The sequence below is a fragment of the Patella vulgata genome, chromosome 2, assembly GCF_932274485.2.
Source record: "Patella vulgata chromosome 2, xgPatVulg1.2, whole genome shotgun sequence".
NCBI classification, from domain to species: Eukaryota; Metazoa; Mollusca; class Gastropoda; family Patellidae; genus Patella; species Patella vulgata.
The window spans coordinates 45,789,470-45,815,272 of record NC_065880.2 but is presented as its reverse complement, the minus strand read 5'-3'; the positions used below and the strand labels follow the sequence as shown (position 1 = coordinate 45,815,272).

Sequence of the window (25,803 nt, the reverse complement as noted above, 5' to 3'; positions counted from 1 at the left end):
TGATAGGTATATATGTTAATATCCCAAAGATTTTAGTTCCTTTTGATATTTGCGCATATCAAACCATAACATCCTGGATTATGGCCCCTGATTGTACAAAAAATTAATTTTTTTACGCCCACATTGAAATGTGGTCATATATTGTCGTTGGCCCCTGTCCGTTCCGTTCGTTCGTCATTGTGGACGCTCTAGAGGCTAAAGTTAATATCTGATTGACTTTAAATTTATACACAGTATTTAAGGTCATGAGACAAGGAAGCCTATTGGTTTGCAGAGTTATGGCCCTTGATCACTTTGAAAAACTTGTGGACCCTCTAGAGGCTAAAGTTGATATTCGATTGAGCCGAAGAAGCCTATTAATTTTCAGCGATTTCTGATAGTAACTTCCAGAGATATGGCCCTTGATCTCTTTGAAATATCTTGTTGATGCTCTAGAGGCTAAACTTAATATCAGCGTTATAGATTATGAGACGAAGAATCCTATTGATTTTTAACGATTTCCGATAGTTATTGCCAGAGTTATGGCCCTTGATCTCTTTGAAATATCTTGTTGACGCTCTAGAGGCTAAAGTTAACATTCGATTGACTTTAAATTTATACACAGTGTTTAGGTTATGAGACGCAGAAGGCTATTGATTTTTAACAATTTCCGATAAATATCTTGTGGACATTGTAGAGGCTAAAGTTAATATCCGATTGACTTTAAATTTATACGCACAGTTTAAGGTCATGAAATATGTTGAAGCTCTAGAGGCTACTTTAAATTTATACACAGTGGCCATGAGACGAAGGATCCTAGTCATTTTCGATAATTACCAGAGTTATGGCCCTTGTTCACTTTGAAAAATCTTGTAAACGCTCTAGAGGCTAAAATTGATATAAATTGATTAAGGTCATGAGACAAACAATCAAAACAAATTCTAATGTTTTCTGATAATTACTTCATGGGTTATTACTCATAATCAGATTTTCATGTGTTGTAAACGTTCTCATTAATGACAAAAGAAAAAATATGTGGCAACACTTGTTGACTGCCCAGACGAATTAGCTGCTGTGGGCGTATGTTTCATTCCCTGGCAACCTATCTTTTTTTTAGCTTGTACTCTATCCATCTCTTGCAAAATGTGGGTGTACCTTGCATGGGAACTGCTGGTTTTTCATGCCAAAAACCTCTGTGTGCGTTATTGAAATAACAATAAAGTTTATGTTAATCGAAAAAACGACTTTGTTGTGTTGAGTGGACCACAAACCAGTGTTGCTATTTCAAAATTTTTCTTGTCAGACATGTTTACCGAAAATAAAAGAGCATAACTCTTATCATTGTCAATAACACATGGTTTATGTCAGTTTTTCTCATATGGTTTAAATTGTATGATTGAGTTTCTTGATACATCTCAAAATTAACATTTGTAACTTATTTTACAGTTTGATGATTTTGACATAGAAAATAAATATGATTACGTGGATGTTTATGATGGCAGCAACACCGATTCAACTAAACTAGGTCGTTATGCCGGCAAGAAAACCCCAGAAGTTCCACTATCGTCTGGAAATGTTCTGGTTGTAAGATTGAAAGCTGACCAATCTAAAGAGAAGAAAGGTTTTCAAGCAACATTTACTGCAGGTACTTAACCAATCTTGTGACAGCCAACAATTTTTGAAAATAACCTCTACACATATGATCATATATACCACAAATTCACTTGTACTAAAAAACTATAAAACAGCTAATCTTTATTACTGAATTCCAATTTTATATTTATATTTACTTGACCTAGACGTTCTCTACATACAAAAGGTTCACATGTAGATATAATTTCTGATGAATAAATAATATTCTAGGAAAACTCAATTTTGATGTAATTTTTTTCCCTCCTCACTAATATCCTAGTGAACAGGAATTGTCTTTTTGGGTTTTTTGTTCAGATCTTAAAAAAACATCAATACTCAGAAGTTGTACATAGTAATCTGCCTAAATCAAGTACAAAACCATTCTCAAATAAAGATTTGTGAACATATGTATTACTTATTACATATTGATTGACAAATATTTATTGTACTGTTCGACTTAAAATGAATTGGTTCTGTTTATGAATAAAGTTGAACTACAATATATTTTATAGTATCTTTTGATGGTGAACGTGATGCATGTGGTGGTAGTCTGGTAGCTACAACTCAAGACAACTGGTTCTCATCACCTCAATATCCTCAGTATTATCCAGAAAATGTAGTCTGTGATTGGTCAATTACTGCTCAAAATGCAGAGGAAATTGTAACATTACAGGTATTATAAATATTGCAGATTTGTTTGAGTTATATAAATATATTTATATGATTATTGTACTAACACTGAGTAACACTAATTTGTTTTGTTTTGTTTTGATGGCTGTATGGAAATTTTACTATTTTGTATGGGAAGTAAATGTAAGTAATGCAATTGATAAAGAAAGGTTACTTGATTTTCCGTTTCATGTTCCGGACTAAAATGATGTAAAAATAGTCGGTGACACCATGGTTGGGTACCTTTCTTTGAAACTTCAACATTAGTTAATAAAAGACGATATTTGTATCTCTGTTCATTGGCAATACATTATGAGATTTATCTTCTTACATCAGTTTGTAGTTTAAAGCGCCTGATCAAAAATTATAATGTGCAGGTTGCAGAACATTAATATTATTTTTATCTTTTATAAAATGTCTGACTATTTTTTAGTTTGGTGATTTTGAGTTTGAGAGTCCGTATGATTGGGTTGAAGTTAGAAATGGTGATGATGTGTCATCTGCTGTATTTGAAAGATTTACTGGTGCTAGTTTACCTAAGATTATCATATCTAGTGGCAATTCTTTATTTGTGAGAATGAGAACCGATTTTGCTTATGGAATGAAAGGATTTAATGCAACTTACAAAAGTGGTAAGATTTCAATATTAATCAAAAACTATATGCAGTAATAATATATGATGTTAGAAGTTATGAGTATGATCTTTTCTCTAACTAAAATTTAAAGTGATGATTCAGATCCTATATTTGTTTGTATATGCCCACATCAATTAATGTTGTCACCTGTGTCCATTGTTTGACAGATGGTCCAAATTTCCTTGTGAACACTCCATACACTACACAGTTCTTCGTCTAACAGTTCATTTTGTCGTAAGGAAGTGTAATACTAAGGTCCTTGCGACCATAATTGTATATTTAACTAATTATTGGTTAACACTATCTATAGAGTCAAATCCCACGTACTAATGAAAGAGAATGATATATTTATATATATAAAAAAACCCAGTGATATTATGGTAAAATCCTTACCATTGTCAAAATATCCATCAAATTCTATTTGTTTATGACATGTGTTTACCAAACAAGGTAATGTTCTCCCCCCTGGTCTTGGGAGAATGGGGTTGTATATTCCATATTTGAGAAGGAAATTAACGCCAAGGTCAGTCTATAACGTGCAGAAATAAGGGAGTTATAAAAGAGGTTTTTGAGCAAAATTGATCAGAGCTCACCAAGATATTCCGAGCAGCCATCATCTATTGTTTATTGAGAACGAGGGATCTTCGAAGCCAACTAGTTTAACAATAAAGTTGTAGAAACCATCTAACCTGTAGTTTTATTACGATCACGAAGGAAACACAACAAGGAAGTCTGATGTTACTACAGAAAAAACCTATCTAAAAATTTAAAAGTTGTTAATCGCAAGATTGAGCCATCACTATGTATTGAAATGACAAATGAGATTACCCCAATTCATCTGAAGAGCTTAAAGTGTAAAATACAGCAGTGATGATTGAGAGATGTACCAATTATATTGTTTTTATTATATGATATATTCTTATTCTTTTTGTATTACAGGTTGTGATGTTATTATTAATAGTGGTTTTGCCAAAATTGAATCCCCCGGTTATGGAGTTACTAATTATCCTAATGATGTGAATTGTTCTTGGAGATTGGTAGATCCACAACACAGACATCTGTCTCTTATATTTGATCCCGGTTTTAATACAGAAATCACTTCTGATCCTGTTCATGTAAGTTTGTGTAACATAAACATTTTACAGTGTATCTAATTATGAAGATTCTTCACCAATTTCATGTTAATTTTTATGTTTCCTTCTCTTACAGGTGTATACTTCTAGTCGAGATTTAGTAGGTACTTTCTCAGGGAAAATGTCACCACCACCAACTCAGTCAAGTAATGGTGAATTTTATGTCCGCTTTACTTCTGACAGACGGATACAAAGAAGTGGATGGACGGCTGCTATCTCTTATAGTGAGTAAAACTCCTTTTATCAGTTAAACAAATTGTTTTGTCATGGATTATAGACTGAAAAAGAAAGAAGAATGCACGGGAACAGAAGAAATTATACAGAGAATATTACTGCATATGTAAATGTAACAATATTTGAACCTTTCTGTTCCGATTGCTTCCTGATATAGGCCCCTACCTAAGGAATTAATAAGAAGATGAACTAATAAACTCACTGTACCATACTTCTGTTTAAAATGTGAGGCATTTAGAAGATAATGACATCTTTGTTAGGTTATCACATCTTTGTTAGGTTATCAATGAAATGATTGACCTATCATCTGATCCTGCATCATAAGATATTGTATTGTTTTGAGGTTTGTTATGTTTGACAATGCCACTGATTTGTGGGATAACTTCTCGGTATTTTATTTCATTTAAAGACAAAAATTATTCTTTGAAATTGATTGAATTAGTGTGCATGGTCATATGTAACATTGTGATTACTTGCTTGTCATAATTTCTGTTTTTAAAGTACCGTACTTAATTGTAAATTGTTTGGTATACATGTAAGGTTTATAAATCTCTATAGATGACTGTCTGTTTTCTTGTAGATTGTGAGAATTTGAAAGTTCTACCTCCATTACATATTAATACTAGTAGTACAGATTATAGTACTATAGTTAGTTATAGCTGTGATATGGGTTACATATTACAAGGACCCACTGTTAAAATCTGTGATATAGAAGGACAATGGAGACCTGATGAGCAACATCCATCTTGTATATGTAAGTAAATCTCTCTGAATATTAAAACTTGCCATTGATATTCAATTTAATGTCAATTGTCTATATATTGTTTTAGGCAGCATTTATTAATGGAATGAGAAGAACGCATGACACAATTCCATGGAATACAAGTTATTTCTGAAATTTATTTCTGGCGACTTTCAACAAATGATCTCACATCTCTATCTGTATCACAGGTCTGTATATCTCAGGTTTAAAATTATTTTTCCAGTAATTGATTGTGGCTCACCAAGGATTCCTGAAAATGGTTTATTAGTGGATTTAGATAAGACCACATATGGTGGTGTGGCTGTGTATGGATGTTTGGTTGGTCATGAACTGATGGGAGACAGTAGAAGTGTTTGTATAGAGAGAGGATGGAGTCATGTACCTGGGTGTGACAGTAAGTTTAATTACAATAGTCCTGCTTTTTTACATGCACCAGTGGGTTTGTTGGGGTTCATTAATAGGTTGGTGGTTTGTTGATATACATCCGTCTATTAGCGTTCCACACATCATAAAGAGCTTCTTTCTTTTTTTTTTTACCTGTACAGACATTGAAGCATAATCATTTACCTGAACAGACATTGAAGCATAATCAATCTGTACAATCTTATTACACTGGAGACAGGTCACAGTTTAGTTTTAGATAAAAGTCATTAAGTTCTCAACTCATAATAAACTACAGTTGAGAAAGTTTTAGGAGAAACATCTAGTTTACAAGTGCATCATTTAGAAATGTGAATGGTAAATTATGTAAATACTGTTACTGTTTAGATGAAACTGCTAACAATATAGAACTAGATATTATTACTCGTTTTTTTTTTTCAGTTATTCATTGTCCTAAAGTATTGCCACCTGAAAATGGCCGTGTTATTGCAGAAGAAAATCATTATGGTGTTTCTATATTGTATTTCTGTAACCCTGGTTATAGATTAGTAGGTTCAGCTCAACCTTATTGTACAGCTAATAAAACCTGGTCTAGTCCAACACCACTATGTCAAGGTATGGAATGGAATTTAACATCTTGTCAGCACAATAGTTCAGATAATTTGAGACTTAGTGTGTAGTGGACACTCTACAGGTCACAATTCTTATCCAATTTTGACGAAACTTGAAATATATAGGTTTATCTCCAAAAGTTATTGGCATGCATCGGTTCGAAACTTCATGGCTTCTATTATTCTATTCTCAAAGAGGGGTGGGGTGGGGTACGTGGTGGATGACCGAATGGTTAGCATGTGCACGCTGTATCACAAGGTCTGTCATTGAGTCAAGTGGCATGGTTTCGATTCCCCAGTTGTATGTGACAAGGAGTAGGGTCGCCTGTCCAGCCTTGTGGGTTTTCTCTGGGTCCTCCGGTTTCCTCTGTGCAAGTGAATTATTGAAATGAAATCTGAAATCGTACCATGTGTTGGTCCCGAAATGGCATACTAGTTTGTGTCGAGTGAACATCAAACCCCATTTCTCTCCCTCTCTCTATTCTCAAATTGATATATTTTTCCATCAGATTTTGTGCCTTGTGTTAAACTTTAATAGTCAAAGCTTTCTCCATATAAAATCTATAAGAAACAAAGTTGGTAAAAATAATTGGGAGAAGTAGGTTACTCATGATGTGTGTAGGATTAGTAGAGCAAAGACTCTTTAATGACACACTGTATAAATATGTAGACTGTAACTGATATTAAAATAAATATTTTCAGCATTCCATTGTCCAGCTATAGAGGGGTTATTAAATGGTGTTGTTAATGTAACAGGACGTGTAAATGTTGGTCAGATTATAAGTATAACATGTAATCAGGGATATCAACCATCATCAGATAATATATTAACATGTACAACACAAGAAACATATGATAAACCCGTACCATCTTGTAACGGTAAGTTCCGAACATTTAATATTTCCACAATCAAAAATGACGAAGATACTTTCTGCTTTTACTAAATCCCTTTTTGCCAGTTTTGGTTTTAGAATCTGAATAAATATTTAGTTTATTTATGAATTAGGTAACTGATCTCGAATATAAACTGGACTACTTAACAGATGGTGCCATTCCCATAATGCAATACATACTTTTTTCAATTTTTGTATTTCTTTTAACCATAACAGTTTAGTTCTAAATAAATCATTTTATTTTTTTTGATCATTGGTTGTGTTTGTTTGTATTATATTAGTAATATTGTACATGTTTATCTCATTACAGATATAAATGAATGTAGTAATAATGCTAATAATAATTGTAGTAATCATGATTGTCAGAATTTACCAGGTAGTTATCAATGCTCATGTAATAAAGGTTATCAACATCCTTCATCCACAAATACATCTTGCCAAGGTAAGTATTATCATCTAAATCTAGTTCTTGAAATTTTTATTTTCGCTTTAAATTTTTCATTTTACAAAAAGGTACAGATTTTAAAGTACAAAGCATATAGCCGAATCGTTTGGTCGAATCAATCGGCACCGAATTTTATTCGGCCGAATGGGTGAACACACTAGGCAATGATGAGTGGTGATTGGCTAATGAATTCTAAATTTGGGCAAATGCTTCGGCGAAGCAGACACACTAGGCGAATTAGTTGAAAATTTCTCAGATTTTAATTTTTTTTTTACTAGTCATGACCCTTCTTCATCGTCTTCCAGCTGTGAAATATTCTTTTACATGCATGTCAATGTGTAGATTGGGTGAACTCAGCTTTTCTGTTCCATTCACTTTACACCTGAGTAGTGGGATAATCAGAAGTTCTTCTCAGTCCATACCATGATTCAAATGCAGACATTCTAGTTGAGTGTCCATTGTGCATCCTTCTTGAGTCAATAAGCTATAAGTCCTCCTTTATAAGTGGTAAAATTATGACATGATTAAAACCAAATAAACGTTTACAAACTCTCTATTTTTGAACAGTTTATATAATCAACTTATAACTGTTTTGGTTTTTGTTGTTAATGATTTCAGATATAAATGAATGTGCTAGTAATAATGGTGGGTGTGATCGAACATGTATTAATAATAATGGTAGTTATATCTGTTCTTGTCCAGCTCAATATGAACTATATGATGGGCCAGAAATTATTGTTGATGGTGTATTGCTCAGACCTGACAGATCTTGTATTGGTAAGTCTTATCAGTATAAAAAGACTTCTACCTCATTTACATTATCAAGTGTAAGAGGTCACAAGAATTGGTGATCTTTATAATGTTGATTACTTTTCAAGCAATTGGTCAATATAACATTTTGGAACACTTTTAATAGAGAATTGCTAATTAATCAACAGCATTATTAGACCGTATGCAACTTTTATGATTACTCTGGTACCGTTAACCTTTTCAAAAACTTATCGGTAAGGAGAGGAAAAATCATGATAATGTTTGCATTCTAACAGAGGTGTGTTCAGGAATTGGAGACAACGTCAAGTTTGGCGTGATGTCTGAGGGATTGTCCTAGAATTTTATAAAAGTTCTGAGACAATATTTCTGCTCATTTAGGGGCATACATGTATATGAATAGAGTGGAATTGAGACCAAAACGATAGCAGTGCTTTGCACATTTGTTTGTTCGATGCTATTTCGATGAATGTCAGAGAAATAAAAATGCTCTGTGCACCTGTCTAATTTGCTGCACATTATTTGAATGTTATTTCAGCTCCTTGTATAAAGTTAGATATTGTTAGAGGTGATGTATTTTATCATGGTACAGTTTTACCAGATGGTAGATATATATACCCTACACAAGCTTATATAGATTGTCCACCCAGTTATATAACAGATGGTCCTAATAGAGTTACCTGTCTTAGTTCTGGTGGTTGGTCTCATAATGTAACTCAGTGTCAAGGTAAATTTTCTGTTTGATATTGGTAAGAAAATTGGATCAAGAGATCTTAAGAGGGAAGAAACATCGCATCTTATTGACACAACTATTCTGTATTCTAGAGTTTCAAATCTGCAAATATAATATAGCAAGGACACACTTCATTCAGGGAGTGCAAAGAAGAGTGCGTCTTAACACAAGACCATCATAAGAACACCCCTAGCAAACTCACTCTGCATATTATACACCAGTGCATTCTATACACTAGGGAATACAGTAATGCTGATTTCTATCAAAGCTTATAGCTTGATCAGGGCTAGAGTATGTAAAAGTAGAGAAATTGTTATAATTACTAGCTATTTTTAACATATTTCAATTTTGTTTCAGCTACTTTATGTCCAAAATTAGATCATATAGCTAATGGTTATGTTGATTCACCTAGTCAGAAACCAGGTAGCCATGCTACATATTCATGTTATAATGGTTATAAAATAGAAGGAAGTCAAAAACGAATATGTCAATTAATTACCAATCCAGACACTAACCAACAGCAACATCAATGGACAGGAGAAAAACCATCATGTAAACGTACGTATTCAAAATCAAATCATATATTTTATTGAAAAAATAAGTTAATTGTTCTTAAGAAATAGTTATCCCAGTCCCAAGCAATTATTTGACTTTCTGTGAATACACACAGCCAGTTTTTTATACGCCCACATTTTCATGTGGACGTATATTGTCGTCGCCCCTGTCCGTCCGTCCACAATTGTTTTTGAACAGTCTACAGGTCACAATTTTTATCCGATTTCAATGAAATTTAAAATATAGGTTTATCACCCTAAGATCTCGGTTCCTTTCGATATTGGCATGTTTCGGACTGTAACTTCATGGATTATGGCCCCTGATTGTACAAAAATCACGTTTTTAGCTTGTGAACACTGTAGAGGTCACAAGTTTTATCCGATTTATTTTAAACTTGAAATGTATGATTATAACCCAAAGATCTCGGTTCCTTTCGATATTCGCGCATATCTGAACATAACTTCCTGAATTATGGCCCCTTATTGTACGAAAAATCGCGTTTTTAGCATGTGGACCCTATAGAGGTCATAATTTTTATCCAATTTAAAAAACCGTATTATTATATCACCGTTAAACCCTAAGGACGGTTGGGTTCGAATTTCGTGAAAATCGGCCCAAAACTGACAGACAAAATGGCCGCCGTTCATTCTCAAATAGCGTAAAAATATGGTATATCAAGGTTGTGGGCCCTATAGAGGTCACAATTTTTATCTGATTTTGTTAAAACTTGAAATGTATGTTTATATCCCAAAGATCTCGGGTCCTTTCGATATTCGCGCATATCGGACCGTAATCCTGAATTATGGCCCCTGATTGTACGAAAAATTGTGTTTTTAGCTTGTGGACCCTATAGAGGTCATAATTTTTATCCGATTTAAAAAAACGTATTATTATATCACCGTTACACCCTAAGGACGACTGAGTTCGAATTTCGTGAAAATCGTCCCAAAACTGACAGACAAAATGGCTGCCCCTCGTTCTCAAATAGCTTAAAAATATGGTATATCAAGGTTGTGAACCCTATAGAGGTCACAATTTTAATCCTATTTTGATGAAACTTGAAATGTAAGTTTTTAACCCAAAGATCTCGGTTCCTTTAGATATTCACGCATATCGGAACGTAACTTCCTGAATTATGGCCCCTGATTGTACGAAGAATCGCAATTTTAGCTTGTGGACCCCATAGAGGTCATAATTTTTATCCGATTTAAAAAAACGTATTATTATATCACCATTATACCTTAAGGACGACTGAGTTCGAATTTCGTGAAAATCGGTCCAAAACTGACAGACAAAATGGCCGTCCATCGTTCTCAAATAGCGTAAAAATATGGTATATCAAGGTTGTGGAACCTATAGAGGTCACAATTTTTATCCGATATTGTTGAAACCTTGAAATGTAAGTTTATAACCCAAAGATCTCAGTTCCTTTCGATATTAGCGCATATCGGACCGTAACTTCCTGAATTATGGCCTCTGATTGTACGAAAAATCACTTTCTATTTAGCTTGTTCTCTATCCATCTCTCGAAAATGTGGGCGTATCCTGCCTGGCAGCCGCTGGTATGAATAAAATATTACAGTTGAAGGTTGCAGATGGGTTAATGAAAATATGGCAGATGTGTTAATATTGCTTAGGAATAATACCATCGCTACTGTGTGGGATGGTTATGCGTTAATATTATGACCTTTGGCAATTGGTTTTACTACCATTTTTCAATATTTAATATTTGTTTTCAGCTGTTGATTGTGGTATGTTGGATCATCCTAGTAATGGACTAGTATCTGTATCTGGTACTCAATTTGGATCTGTAGCTACGTTCTCCTGTTATTGTGGGTATAAAGTAGAAGGTTCTAGGGTAAGAACTTGTACAGCACAAGGTATATGGAGTGGTAATAACACTAGATGTAACAGTAAGTGGCTTTTAATATTCTAATAGATTATATAAACCTCTTTGATTTGGTTTTGTGAGAAGTTAGCTATGGTGGCTCAGTGAATAGGGTGCTGGCTCAATAACTTGGTTTAATTCCTTTGTTAGTGAAGAAAGTTCCTTTGGATTTATCAGCGTGATTTCATCTTGTCAGTTGTGCAGGACAGAGGAGCTGGCAAGGAACAAAAGTCTAATTATATAATAAGGCCATTTTGCATTTGAAGAATGACATGAATGTGTACCATCCAAAATTTTGTTTACATAAGTCTGTTTGTACTTCATGTTCAGCAGGAACTACTCTTATCTTCTATTATGTCTGCTCTCTCTCTGTCTGCGTCTCGTTTTTGACCAAGCAGCTACACAGATCTAATGGTGTGCTACTCTTTCTGGGGAGTGTTGCCAATCCCTCTAGTATACCGTTCTGACTAACTTATTGAAAAAAAGAAGCCAATTTCATTTTCTCAATATTTCTTCATTACGTTTATATGAACAACAAGACTTTGTTTTAACCTATAGGTCGAGGTTGTTCTCATCCTGGTTCACCACTCTATGGTTCTATAATAGGAGATCAACAAACATTCCCTGTAGGGTCTAGTGTGAAATTCCAGTGTGATAGACAAGGATATACTTTGACAGGTAGAGCTTACATTATTTTTTATATTCTTCCTTCTCACAGATTAGAGTATTTAACAATTAATGAAGGGAAAATAAGGATCCTGGATTGTCATAAATCACATTAAAAAAGAGGCACATCACAATATTATGTAGTTTGCAAACTATCTCTCTAATGACATTCCAAAACTTTTAATGCCATTTAGAGTTTATATGTGTTCTATTGAATTCAAACTGCCATCTTTAGTAATGATAATTATTCTATAGTTTAATGTACAAGCCAGCCGAATCTTCATGAAGTTTGGTTTTATAGACATACTTGATTATACATTAAAATAGTATATAGTTATGATTTTTGAGATATGCAAGCTGTCTGGTGTGCAGGGCCTTTAATTAAAATATTTATAATTGGTGGAGTATGATATGATAATTTATTACATAGGAAGTTCATCCATGATGTGTATATCAGAAAGACAAGTCATACCTGCTTTAGAAAAACCTAAATACAGAATGAAATTTAATGCTGAACATCAAGCAAATGGCACCATATCCAATTATTGTTTGGATTTTTACAGTGGAGAATTAGAGAATTTATTACAAGAATTAATTGATAATGGAATGTTTTGTGAAACTATTGCAAATCTAGATATTAACGTTCTTCCTGACGCTATTGCAACTAGTAACAGTACTCGGGTAAGATCAGTATGATTATGCTAGATAGTAGGCATTAGGTTAATAGATACGTTTTGACGAATGTCTTTTCAATGGAGATTAGTAGGCAGAAAATATTCTGTTATGTTGTCAAAATTTGAATTGGGAGAAAGGCAATGTCACGCCAGTTATACACTTACTTTTTTTTAGCCTCCCACTACACAAAAGACATTTTATTCATGTAACTTTGTATGGACAGGAACATATTTGTAGCAAAAATTGATATATTTTTATTTTTTAATCATGCTAATATAATATTATGCTCTACAGTATAGCAGGTTTTAAAATTTTGCATTTTGTGTACATAAAATTGAGTAACCACTGATATATGTATAGTAGAAAAAAGGGGTAAAAAATTCTGTTCTAGTATTTTAAAACGTGGTTGAAACCCATATTGTTTTCCTTATTAAAATTTTGTTTACTTCTAGTTGTCTTCAAAAGTTACCATTGAAATCTCTGCTGGTGATAATGTGTCAACGTCTAAAGCGTGCATGTGTGCCAGTGAAATAAAAAGAAAATTAACAGATGACATAAATGATCCTAATGTATTAGATCTGATATCGTCAGAAGAAGTGGGATGTAGTTTTGCTAAGTTAGTAGCGAATAGTATACAATTTAATGACGATCAGTGGATCTGTTTACCAGGTCAAGAATTGCAGGTGGACTCGGGCACGTGTAATAATAGCAATCCTGTTTGTTTTGAGAGTAAGTAAAAGGGTATTATCTAACCAGGGGTGTAACTACCAAGACTTCACTGTCGGTCAATTTTTAATAACACACGAAACCTTTGCAAAATAAATTTATATTTCATGTTTTATTACTTATGGTAGGGTATCGTGAATTCTTGTGTCTATACCAGTTTGTCAGCATGATGTACACAAAATAAATAAAATATCAGTAGGGCTCATAATAATTATTTACTAATGAAATATTCCCTTTTGGGCTATTTATTATCGAAGTTTTTTTTTACCTGGTTAAAGACAAATGAAGAGCTGAATTGTCCGTAGAAATATTATTCCAGTAGCTCACACGTATACGACCGACATGGGACACATGGTAACTACGTTAATGGAATTAACATGATTGATTTTATTAAAAAGTCTGAAAATATATACATAAATAATTCATATAAAATATATCCTTACACTAAGATATCTGGTCTAGGACATTTTTATACACCGACATAAACTAGGGTTCGGAAAATGTTGTCACCGTCTTCCTCAGCCCAGTGTCTGGCCCATTTTCTTGATACCACTCTACAGATTAGAGATAGGGCTACGTAAGTTTCAAACAGGTTTTGTGATATTAAATTTTAATTAAGATTTTAACGTATGTAGATGCGATACTTTACAGACTTGTGTGTGTGTGTAGAGGGGGGGGGGGTGTTATAACGTTGTCAGTGGGATTGGTTGACATTGATTATAGTGTTAGCATTCCTGACAATCCCTCATATATATGTTGATATATCTATTAAGTATTAAGGTGCATATGTTTGTAAGTCTTCTGTCATCAGATCCTTCTTTTGATGGGCTTAAAGTATGACTTCGTATGAATTCAAGTCTAAAGTTTATTATATAAATTGCTGGCAAAATCGAAACTGATATGTTGATAAGCTTAATCATTCTTTATAGCTTGTATTGATAGACTTCCAGAAGTTATAGAACCATCAACAGTCACTATGGCAACAACAACACTTGAAATTCTTACTACATTATCCACCGACAGCATTTATACAACAATTACAGAGTTACCAATAACCTTGACAACCACTCAATCAACAGTAGAACTCACAACAACACAGCAATTAACCACAACTACTCAGTATACTACAACCGTACAAGATACCACAACTACTCAAGATACTACGATTATTCAAGAAACTACATCTGTTGAAGATACAACAACCACACGAGATATTACAACTACTGAATCTACCACAAATACAAACACTCAGGATATAGCTACAAACACTTCAACTACTCAAGGTCCACCATCAACCACTCAAGGTCCACCATCAACCACCCAAGGGCCGCCATCAACCACTCAAGTCGCAACATCAACTACTCAAGGGCCACCACCAACCACTCAAGGGCCACCACCCACCACTCAAGGGCCACCACCAACCACTCAAGGGCCACCAACTACTGACGGTCCACCTCCATCTACACAAGGTCCACCTCCATCTACGCAAGGTCCACCACCCACTACACAAGGTCCAGATATGATTGGTATGTAATTTGTTAATTGGTAGTGAGGATTTTAATGTTATTTCCAAGAATGTTATAATTTTATTAATATTAGTACACTTATCTTTGTTATATAAGGGGAATGGCAGAATGGCATCTTCACATTGTGTAGCACCATAGGTCTTTTGTCTGACGTGGAGAGCGTCTATGGGAAACCGGTCGCCACATCCTACGTATGACCCATGCATCTTTTCTTACGACATATTTCTGTAGCCTTGTGATCGTCTAGGATTTGTCTCTAGCTGTCTTTAATTCTGCTTCACGTTGTGTATTTACTTCTTCCAGTTTCTTAAGATGTTTGTCTTACCAGGAATAATAATGCATAGTTCGCTTCTACATTTTATATAGCATATAACTGAATACAGGTATACAAGCATAGCACAAATTACAATACTATATAGCTAAAACCACTTCTCCACCCTATCCAGCCTCTCGGCTGTCTAGGAACTCAGATGTACCCTCGATCTCTGGAATCTAATGCAAGTCTGACTTACAGGGTTCCACGGTTTCTTTTAAAGGTAAATGAATATCATGCACCATAAAGCGTGATCATGGCCCTGAACTTGTGTAATTAACAAAATGATTGGTTACTTTAAATCAAATGATGCAATTAGAATAACTCCACTCACGTGTAATTCTGGTGGTAAATGAGTGACATATGTTTTCGATAAATAACTCTTTTTTATATAACAATATGACAATTACAGACTAAGTTGATTTAGTGCACACTATATATGTGAATATGTTTGAAATTACTAACTTGCCAAAGATATTAATTAATGAAATATAAAGCCATCTTATTTCAAGAGCAAAAGTTCTAGCAATATTATTACATTCGTCCCTTCCTTTAAGACTTTTTGCTTGGTATTGGGTAAAAGATCCCTTGAATCCTTTACAATAACCATACCAACATCTGTAGAATTATATAACTATTCATAAATGTAGCAGAAATCTAGAAAATCAACATATATCATCTCCCCCACTTGCAAGATTTATGCTAAATGAACAGGTAGGAGACTCTTAAAAACTTCTATGTGCTAAACCCTATAATTATTCATGCAACAGGCAAATATCAATGATACTATACTATATAACAAAACTGTGAAAACACAAACACACATAATCAAAAATCAAAAATCAAAAGTTGCATGCAAAAGTTCTCCAAAAAAAGTTCATCACTGTAAAATCCTATGAAAATCCACTAAGCCTAAACACAGAAAACACAAATTGTCTTTTTTTAAATCTTCAAGTGTCCTAATTTCAAAACACTATAACACATCACGTAATATTTATAAAGTTCAGGTTTCACTTTAAATTCTGTCTCAGGAAATGTCAATTTGGTAAACTGGTAAACCATTTCTTCTTCTTGGATTTGTATTGGTCTGTTTCAGCTACCATAGTGTCAAGTTGAAACTTTCTTTTTTTTTCTTCTAAGTATGATTGGTTTGTACAATTTTATCCGTCAATCAAACATGTCATTGCCATCAGACCAAGAACTAACTACTACTATTTTTTTTAAACTTTATTTTGATATTAATCTAACATTATTATTTCGAAAAAGTATTTGTAAATCTTACTCTTAATTAAAATTAAATTTTATTTAATTATTAATAAACTTTGATGTGTCCCTTTAATTATAAATCTTCAAACTAACTTTGACCTCTTGACCTAACTCGATCAGTAATTTTATAATTGCGTTTTCTGTTTTAGAATTTCCGTTTGTGTTTTAGAATTCCGCCATTATTATTTTATATTTCTCAGTCAGTAATGTGACCTTTTTGACCTAATCATTTACAATTTTGTATTTCGTTTTTAAAAACACTAACCATTATTACATAAACATTTCCTATCAGACTGACACTGACACAAGCTGAGCTCACACCTATGACAATACCAGACTATAATTTATCCAAAATAGAACTGTGTCCCAAATAAACGACTGCAGTTTCATTCACCTAGAACACATTCCACATTATATAAACATTCTCTTTATTATTACATTAGCCAGGATGACACACAGATATGGCCACTATCTGAATGACATCCCATTTTATCCTATATATTGTGACTTTTACACACGTCAAATTTAACACAGTGTTAGAACCTATTGTTTATATTAATCCGACCTAATGTCAAATTACACATTCTAATCATCTTTTGTTAACAATTTAAAGCAACATTTAATAAATGAATACAATATAGCAATTAGCAAAAATATATTAAACGTTTATATTACGTTTCTAAAGCAAAATTTAATTACATAAAATTATATACGGACAAAATTTACCGTATATCTCCACTTTTTTAAAAAGTGTCGTATTCTTAACTTTAACCTCCTATAAAACTCGTATTAATGACTTTGCGATAATCTCACAATTTAACGAGCCAATAATTTTAGTTTTTTCCCAGGAAAACTATAACCAACATCCCTAGATTAACCATATGGGATTTTTTCTTTCATAACCCAACTTTTTAATCAAAAGTTAAATTACAACAACTCTAAGGCCTGGACTAAGGGCCTCAAAATTATATAGTATACGAAACAACAAAAAACACAAATTAACGAATCACAGTAAAAACCACGGCCAACTAGGAAACTAGAGTTAATCACTCACAAATTTCATCCTCAGCTCTGCCGTCGTTCTCACTGCGATCCGGAGACAACATTAGTTCCTTATTTTATTCCCTATTCCGTTTCCTTATTATTATTATTCCTTAGTTATATCAAAACATTTATTTTTGAAAACCTACTCCCTAAACTTTCTCTTTAACTTTAATTTTACTCAAATTTACTACAGGTCATGTTAACCTGATAATATAGATACCTATAGCCAGTCATATTATATTGTTTAATATACCTATCAATCAAAACTTATGAATGACTGTAATTTATTCTCTATACAGTTAAATTTTAAATATTTAGTTTCTTATCAGATTTTAACTTTAAATTAATATTATTTGGTCTTTAAACAAATTTAACACATTTAATTTTCCAAACAAAATGTATTTACCCAATTTTTCGAATATCTCCACCAGATTGTTTTTTTCCACCAGAATTTTTCTGTTGCTGGATTGTACAGGTTTTCTTCTTAACGTCTTCAAATATGTATTCGTCTTCTAAAGTGACTTCTTACCCTAAAGGTCGAAACTGCGTTACGGTATCAAATCGAATATGTAAGACTATGCAGTGCTATGCAGTCACTGGTTAGATGTGGAAAATATTACAGGAGAACTCCCCACATCCAACGTGTGATGCATACTCTCTTTTCTGCTTACCCTAAAGGTCGAAACTGTCACGGCAACCAAATAGAATATGTAGCACCATAGGTCTTTTATCTGACGTGGAGAGCGTCTATGGGAAACCGGTCGCCACATCCTACGTATGACCCATGCATCTTTTCTTACTACATATTTCTGTAGCCTTGTGATCGTCTAGGATTTGTCTCTAGCTGTCATTACTTCTGCTTCACGTTGTGTATTTACTTCTTCCAGTTTCTTAAGATGTTTGTCTTATCAGGAATAATAATGCATAGTTCGCTTCTACATTTTATATAGCATATATAGCACAAATAAGCTATTTTTAGTAGCTAGTTATTGTCTATTAACCACTTGCATTGAAAATAGACTAATTTTCCTTGTGAGACTTGGCAACTGGTACATAAAACATAACAACTGATAAAGCATGTTTGACATCAAACCATACTTTTATGAACATGGTATGACTAATATATAATAAAATAAAATCCATGGTACTGCTAATAACAATTTAATTACTTATATATGGTCATTATCTAGATCATTGCCAGGAATTTATGTAGAATGTTTTAATATTTCTTAGGCATTATTCATCCAAAGTTTCATAAACGATCTATTAAGCTTGAAGGTGAGAGTTTTTCTAACCCAGATCATTTAAAAAAACGTAACCTTTGCTTTAACACACATCACTTTATCACCTTTAAACCTAAAAAAAATCATTTTATTATACTAATAATTTAAAAACCTTAAAAACATTTTATTATACTAATAATTTAAAAACTTGTTCATAAAGCCTACCCTGTTTTCAGCAGTTTAATGGTAACTGTAAACCTCAGCCAAATTAAAAAGCTTGAAGTGAAATTCCTATTATAACATTGTATAATGTATACACACCTTTAGTTATTACTAGCATGTACCAGACTAAATCACATTATAAGATTTATCCATATATAATCTACTGTTGAACATTAAAATATATTTTCTGAAAGACTGAATAGACAAGTGTAGTCAGTAGAATTTTGATATTTCGGTAAACATGGTACTCAAGGAATTATGTTAGATTCTGCAAATTCCTTCCATACATTAACGAAAACTTTCTGTTTTTATGCGCCCACATTTTCATGTTGGGTTATTTTGTCCTTGCCCCTGTCCGTCCGTCCACAATTTGTTTGTGGACCCTCTACAGTTCACAATTTTTATTATACGCCCACATTTTCATGTGGACGTATATTGTCGTCGCCCCTGTCCGTCCGTCCACAATTTGTTTGTGGACTCTCTACAGGTCACAATTCTTGTCCGATTTTGACGAAACTTGAAATATAGCTTTATCCCAAAAGAATCTCGGCTGCTTTCGATATTGGCATGTATCGGATCGAAACTTCATGGATTATGGCCCCTGTTTGTACGAAAAATCACGTTTTTAGCTTGTGGACCCTATAGAGGTCACAATTTTTATCCGATTTTGTTGAAACTTGAAATGTAAGTTTATAACCCAAAGATCTCAGTTCCTTTCGATATTCGCGCATATCGGACTGTAACTTCCTGAATTATGGCCCCTGTTTGTACGAAAAATCGCGTTTTTAGCTTGTGGACCCTATAGAAGTCATAATTTTTATCAGATTTAAAAAAACGTATTATTATATCACCGTTACACCCTAAGGACGACTGAGTTCGAATTTCGTGAAAATCGGCCCGAAATTGACAGACAAAATTGCCGCCGTTCATTCTCAAATAGCGTAAAAATATGGTATATCAAGGTTGTGGACCCTATAGAGGTCACAATTTTTATCCGATTTTGATGAAACTTGAAATACATATTTATAACCCAAAGATCTTGGTTCCTTTCGATATTCGCACATATTGGATCATAACTTCCTGAATTATGGCCCTTGATTGTACGAAAAAATCACTTCTTTTTTTGAGCTTGTTCTCTGTCCATCTCTTGCAAAATGTGGGCGTATCTTGCATGGCAACCGCTTGTTTGATTTTGACGAAACTTAAAATATTGGTCTGTCTCCCAAAGATCTTGGTTCCTTTCGATATTGGCATATATTGGACCATAACTTCATGGATTATGGCCCCTGATTGTACGAAAAATCATGTTTTTAGCTTGTGGACACTCTAGAGGTCACAATTTTCATCTGATTTTGATGAAACTTGAAATGCATATTTATAACTCAAAGATCTTGGTTTCTTTCGATATTTGCTCATATCGGATCATAACGTCCTGAATTATGGCCCCTGATTGTACGCAAAATCGCGTTTTTAGCTTGTGGTCCCTCTAGAGGTCACGATTATTTTCCGATTTAAAAAAACGTTTGAATATGCCATCATTGCACCCTAATGACGGTTGAGTGAGAATTTGGTAAAAATCGGACCAAAACTGCCGAACAGAATGGCCGCCCCTCTTACGCAAATAGTGTAAATATATGGTATATCAAAGTTGTGGATCCTCTAGAAGTCATAATGTTGATCCGATTTTGATGAAACTTGAAATATATCTTTATAACCCAAAGATCTTGCAAATATCGGATCATAACTTCCTGAATTATTGCACTTGATAGTACGAAAAATCGCTTTTTGTTTAGCTTGTCCTCTATCCATCTCTTGCAAAATGTGGGCGTATCCTGCCTGGCAGCCGCTGGTTTTTAACGTGGTTAACTATTCGTATTGAAGGTAATTTATCATCTGTGTGGATAAATAATGGATTTTTATATGCCAACATTTTAGTGCAGATGTATTGTGCCATGTTCATGTCGGTCCGTCTGACCATCATTTGCTTGTTAACATGATAGAGACTACAGTTTTTGGCCAATATTTTCAAATTTGGTGTGAAGCCTTGGGGTCATGAGAAGATGAGTCCTATTAATATTCAGCATTCTGCAATTTGCCATTGTGGAGTAAACCCACTTCAATCCCCATTTCTGAAAACCATGTGGATGCTATATAGAGTCTTCAGACATCAGACTTTTTAAAATTGTGAAGTGATGGGGTCATGAGCATACAAACTCAATTGTTTTTCGGTATTCTGCGACTTTCAGTTCCGGAGTTACCCCTCTGATAGAGATTTAGTCTCACTCTGCACTTGTATTCCATCTGGGCGGTTTGCCAATATACAATTTATATAAAAATGACACAAAGAACCTGAAAAAGTCTTGAAATATAACTTGTTGACTATCATTTACTGATTTTCCATCAAGAAATGTAATTATCCCACGCCAAACAAAGTTAGGAAAGGGATATTAAAATGGGCTCTGTCTATCCGTGGGTCTGTCCGATTTCCGGAGCATATCTCATAAACCATTCAAGATATCGTTTTGAGACTTTGTACACTTAAAGTAGTTGTGCCTTTCACTATTTCAGAATTTCTTGGATTTATATTTTTTGTGTTTGAATGGAAAGAGATTTGACTTGTTTTTTTTATGACCAGAGCATATTTCATAAACCATTAAAGATATCTTCATGAAACTTTGTACAAAACATTAACCTATTATAGTAGTTGTGCCTTTTGCTAGTTAGGAATTTCTTGGATTTATAGTTTTTGGTGTACAATTTTGTTTCTGGAGTATATCTCATAAACCATTTAAGATATCTTCATGAAACTTGGTACAAACATTAACCTATTATAGTAGTTGTGCCTTTTGCTAATTTGGAATTTCGCAGATTTAATTATTTTTGTGTTTCCATGGAAACAAATTGACTTAGTTTTTGGTGTTCAATTTTGTTTCCGGAGCTTTTCTTATAAACCATTTAAGATATCTTCATGAAACTTTGTACAAACATTAACCAATGTTAGTAATTGTGCTTTTTGCTAATTATAAATTTCTTTTACATTTATCAACCTATTTATTTTCTGATGACGGTCCTTTCATCCCGGTTTCATTTCTAGAGCATATTTCATTATCCGATCAAGAAATATTTTTGAAGCTTTGTACAAACATCAACCCATTATAATATTTTATTTTCTGATGTATAAGCTTATTGTTTAACAAGCAGCAGCTGATTGAGGTAGCGAAAGGTTGTTGTGCAAAACTTACAGGGAGTAGCAACCCTGCGTTGCCAAGCTACCGTGATCAGAGTATGAATCTGCTGACTAGTCCCATTGATATTCCAAGTTGTTTTTCCTTACGAATTCCAAACAAGTGCAAGGGTGCAGGATGGTGATGACTAGTCATCTTGTAATATAAATAATCAAGTTAGAATTTAAAATTGATTCACATGCCTTTCAACCCTTTAGATTGTTTTTTTTTTTTCACCTAGATGTGCATATATTTAGAAAACTTTCTTTGGATTCTACCTGTTGATCTGCATGCAGAATGTAGTTATATAGTATTGTATGATTTCAGATATTGTTTAAGATTGGTGTTTGTTTTTATTTCAGTGAAGAAACCTATATACCTGTTAGAAATAGTTGATATGTTACCTGGGGTATTTTCTAATATCACATGTATTGATAATGTCCATAACCGCATTAATGCTAAGACGAATCTGTTAATGAAAAGATTTGACACAGAAATAGGCACAACCCAATGCTCATACAGTACAGACATTAGTCTGCTATTGATTCATGGTAATATCAGATTTAAAGGATCTTTCGTAAGTATTTGTTCATTTACATCTATCTATTAGATTGGGGGGGAATAGAACATTTTATTAAATAATCAAAAACATCATTGTTATATATTTTCTAAGCACTTTTTTATCCGACTGATTACTTCCCTTCTTTTGGGTTTTGTGGGGTTTCTCTGGGTCCTCCGGTTTCCACCCACTACTAAAAACCCATACACGCAAGCGAATTATTAGTATAAAATTGAACCATGTGTTAGTCCCAAAATTACCTAGTTTGGGTCAAGTGGACATTAAACCCCATTTCTCTCTCTCTCTTTTGGGTTTTACATTTTGACTTATTTCTGCAAATTTAATAGATCTTAACCGTGATGCTAGAAATTATTGTGGAATCCCACAGCCTGTTCGTTTGTGATGTTGTCTATTGAAAATGGATGGGATCCAACAAACCTGCTGTAAAACATCATTTGTCATTGACTGTAGAATTTTGTCTTGTGCAAGATTTTTAATGTAAATTCATGTTATTAATTTCTTTTGATCACGTGGCTAAGTGGGTAAGATGCTGGCTCGCTAGCCTGGAGGTCGGATGTTCGATCCCTGCATTGGCCGAGAAAGTTCATCCAGATTTTCCGGCGTGGTTTCCCACTTGTCAGTAATGCAGGACGGAGGGCCTGACAAGGACAGCTGTCTAGTCGTTCAGATGGGACGAAAAACCGAGGTCCCGTGTACATATTGGCGTGCACGTAAAACTAAAAGATCCCTTGGCAGTTGGAATGCGATATAAGAGTAGGCCGTAGTGCCGCTGCCCGGGCAAAATTTCCCTCATAGCACACTGTATGGCGTATGCCCGTCTTCATTAGCCCAGGTTAGGATCAGAACAGTAGGACGTTAAACCCCATTTCATATCATTAATTTCTTTACAGGCTGAGATTGATATTGTACTGGGATTATCTTATGGTTCTAGTTCAATAGAAAATGTCGAAAAATGTGGTGAAGAATTAAAAAGTTATACTGAAACAGAATTAGCGCTTTTATTTCAAGAAATTCCTGAAGAAGTTGTTCCAGAATATTGTAATAATATCAGCTACACTCCAGATAGAATGAATATCTCTACAATATACTGGGGATGTCAAAAGGGGTTTATATTTAATGAAACTGCTTGGATATGTGTTGAGTCTGAGAATGATGCTACAGTAAGACCTCTAAGTGTCTTGACAATTCCAAGGATGATCCTAACCTTTACCGGAAGTATGGAGAGGGATACTGTTATACCACACTATTGTCAGATACAATATGAGCAAGGTTTAAAACAAGTTCTTGTGAATCTTGAACCTCATATTAATCAAGAGTTTCCACAGTGCCGAAATATTTACATTTCTGTAGCTCACAATCTTTCAATTAAGCTCCATGGGAAAAAGGTAATATTTTCGTTTTGCACATCTGCTGAATTGTCCTTGTATGTTGTGTTCATGCTGAAATGGGTCCATTGGCGATTGCCTGGGCTGAAATGAGCACACACAAGGGTTCTTTTTGAAATTAGTTTATTGGCTTTGGTGACAGCCAAAGTAAAAACCCTGCAAATATACAAATATACAAATAACAAATTAAGTATATTGTATAAAAATAGTATTAATGCATAGTTTAAAAGTAATAATGATGATAATATAAAACCATATGTATAACATAACCCTTCCTTGATACTTAAATGCTCTATGAAAATATACTAAATAATGAGAATAATGATATCTTAAATATTAAATTCACGTTGCTTACCCAAAAGATGGGTTTCAGATTATAAAGGTGAAATATGAATGAATATGAATTTAAAGTGAAATACTTTAAATAGTGCTATAACTATGTACCTTATTCCATTTAAAACCACCTACTTAAACTTTACAGAAATTCAATATAGCTGCCACTTTAAAACAAAGACTAATACCCCATAAATATTATAATTAAACATACCTGATAAATAAACTGTACTGTACATGTACCAATTACTATTGAAGAAGTTTGAATAGGTTGACGTCAAAAATACCGGAACTTAAACTAAATACTATAACTTTATACTACCAAGGAGAGGGAAAGAGTCTACCTTTGCATATAAAAACTATAGGATAATGAACATTAATTTCTTTAGCCTGCCATACTTGCAAGTTCCTTTTCAATCCTTCCCTGCATTATGGGTTGAAAGTAGCATAACTCCAATACCGGAAGCAGTAGGCCAACGCCACCAGTCCAATCTACCCCCATACACCAAATTTCAGCCTCGGGACAGCCCTAGTGTAGCCGTTAACCTTAAACAGACAGAGAGACAAACTAAAGTCACAAATATTAGTAAAGATATCATGGGAATTTGACAATATGGGGCTTAATGGGTTTTTTCACATATTTTCAGGTTGATACCATAGCTACAGTACATCTGTTCCCATTATCTGCAAATCTAACTAAAAATGATATGGTTGAATGTAGCAGCATTCTCAGGTCTGCTTTCAAAAGTCCTTCCAGTCATTTGGTAAAATTAATTGTTCCCTCACATTATGTTTACAACTGTAGTTCTTTAAAACCAGCACTTGGTCCAGAATCCAATCCTTTGAAAGTCTATTGTCCTACAGGCTTTGTTCTTGATGCTGTCAACCATAAATGCATAAAAGGTAGGCATCTTTTAGAATTTAGTAATTTTTTGCCCAATTTCGATGTGGACATATATTGTTGTCACCTCCGTCTGTCGGTCATTTACATTTATCTGAAAGATAAAAAATATACTATTTTAATGTAAAGACTGTTGCTATTATATATTTAGGTACATCTGAGTACAGTATGAAAAAAAAAAAATGTTGTGAAAAATGGACTGACTTGTACAAAAGAGATAACAGAATTATTATTACTAATACTACATTTGTTCGGATTTTCATCCAAACGATGATGTGCGATCATAATAGAGCGCTAAACCAGGGATGGGATTTCGTCTGTATATTCCAGACATGTCAGACGCTATTTTCCAAACTTCCTATATTGTCCGACCAGGAATAAGCTCAATCGGACATCAAGA

The 25,803-nt window shown here is 33.8% G+C and overlaps 2 protein-coding genes and 2 long non-coding RNA genes across 4 annotated transcripts in view; 3 read left to right on the top strand and 1 right to left on the bottom strand.

Moving 5' to 3' along the window:
* Positions 1 to 4,330, top strand: part of LOC130010919 (tolloid-like protein 2) — a 32,162-nt gene extending 27,832 nt beyond the window's left edge. The window contains exons 8-13 of the mRNA XM_056099138.1: positions 1,426 to 1,624; positions 2,124 to 2,284; positions 2,714 to 2,912; positions 3,855 to 4,030; positions 4,125 to 4,200; positions 4,326 to 4,330. Coding sequence (XP_055955113.1) covers positions 1,426 to 1,624; positions 2,124 to 2,284; positions 2,714 to 2,912; positions 3,855 to 4,030; positions 4,125 to 4,200; positions 4,326 to 4,330 — 816 coding nt within the window. The remainder of the gene's footprint in view (positions 1 to 1,425; positions 1,625 to 2,123; positions 2,285 to 2,713; positions 2,913 to 3,854; positions 4,031 to 4,124; positions 4,201 to 4,325) is intronic.
* Positions 4,331 to 5,873: 1,543 nt separating this feature from the next.
* On the top strand, positions 5,874 to 7,369 carry LOC130010704 (uncharacterized). Its single transcript, XR_008785980.1, has 3 exons — positions 5,874 to 6,041; positions 6,740 to 6,916; positions 7,241 to 7,369. It is a non-coding gene; the product is annotated as an uncharacterized LOC130010704 (long non-coding RNA).
* A 1,870-nt stretch (positions 7,370 to 9,239) lies between these two features.
* LOC130010918 (formin-J-like) lies at positions 9,240 to 24,597 on the top strand. Its single transcript, XM_056099136.1, has 9 exons — positions 9,240 to 9,434; positions 11,171 to 11,344; positions 11,878 to 11,997; positions 12,416 to 12,666; positions 13,113 to 13,389; positions 14,316 to 14,912; positions 22,567 to 22,781; positions 23,675 to 23,822; positions 24,581 to 24,597. Exons 2-9 carry the CDS (start codon positions 11,185 to 11,187, stop codon positions 24,595 to 24,597), a joined length of 1,785 nt encoding a protein of 594 aa, XP_055955111.1. The 5' UTR covers positions 9,240 to 9,434; positions 11,171 to 11,184.
* On the bottom strand, positions 15,257 to 18,538 carry LOC126810832 (uncharacterized). Its single transcript, XR_007675301.1, has 2 exons — positions 18,207 to 18,538; positions 15,257 to 18,065 (listed from the first exon to the last, which is right to left on the bottom strand). It is a non-coding gene; the product is annotated as an uncharacterized LOC126810832 (long non-coding RNA).
* Positions 24,598 to 25,803: the final 1,206 nt, after the last annotated feature.

Excerpts from the sequence above, each read along its gene's own strand:
- LOC130010918 (XM_056099136.1), top strand. The coding sequence starts at position 11,185 with ATGTTGGATCATCCTAGTAATGGACTAGTATCTGTATCTGGTACTCAA. Across the intron at positions 12,667-13,112 it reads CAACTAGTAACAGTACTCGG|TTGTCTTCAAAAGTTACCAT; the intron begins GTAAGATCAGTA and ends GTTTACTTCTAG. Across the intron at positions 13,390-14,315 it reads CAATCCTGTTTGTTTTGAGA|CTTGTATTGATAGACTTCCA; the intron begins GTAAGTAAAAGG and ends CATTCTTTATAG.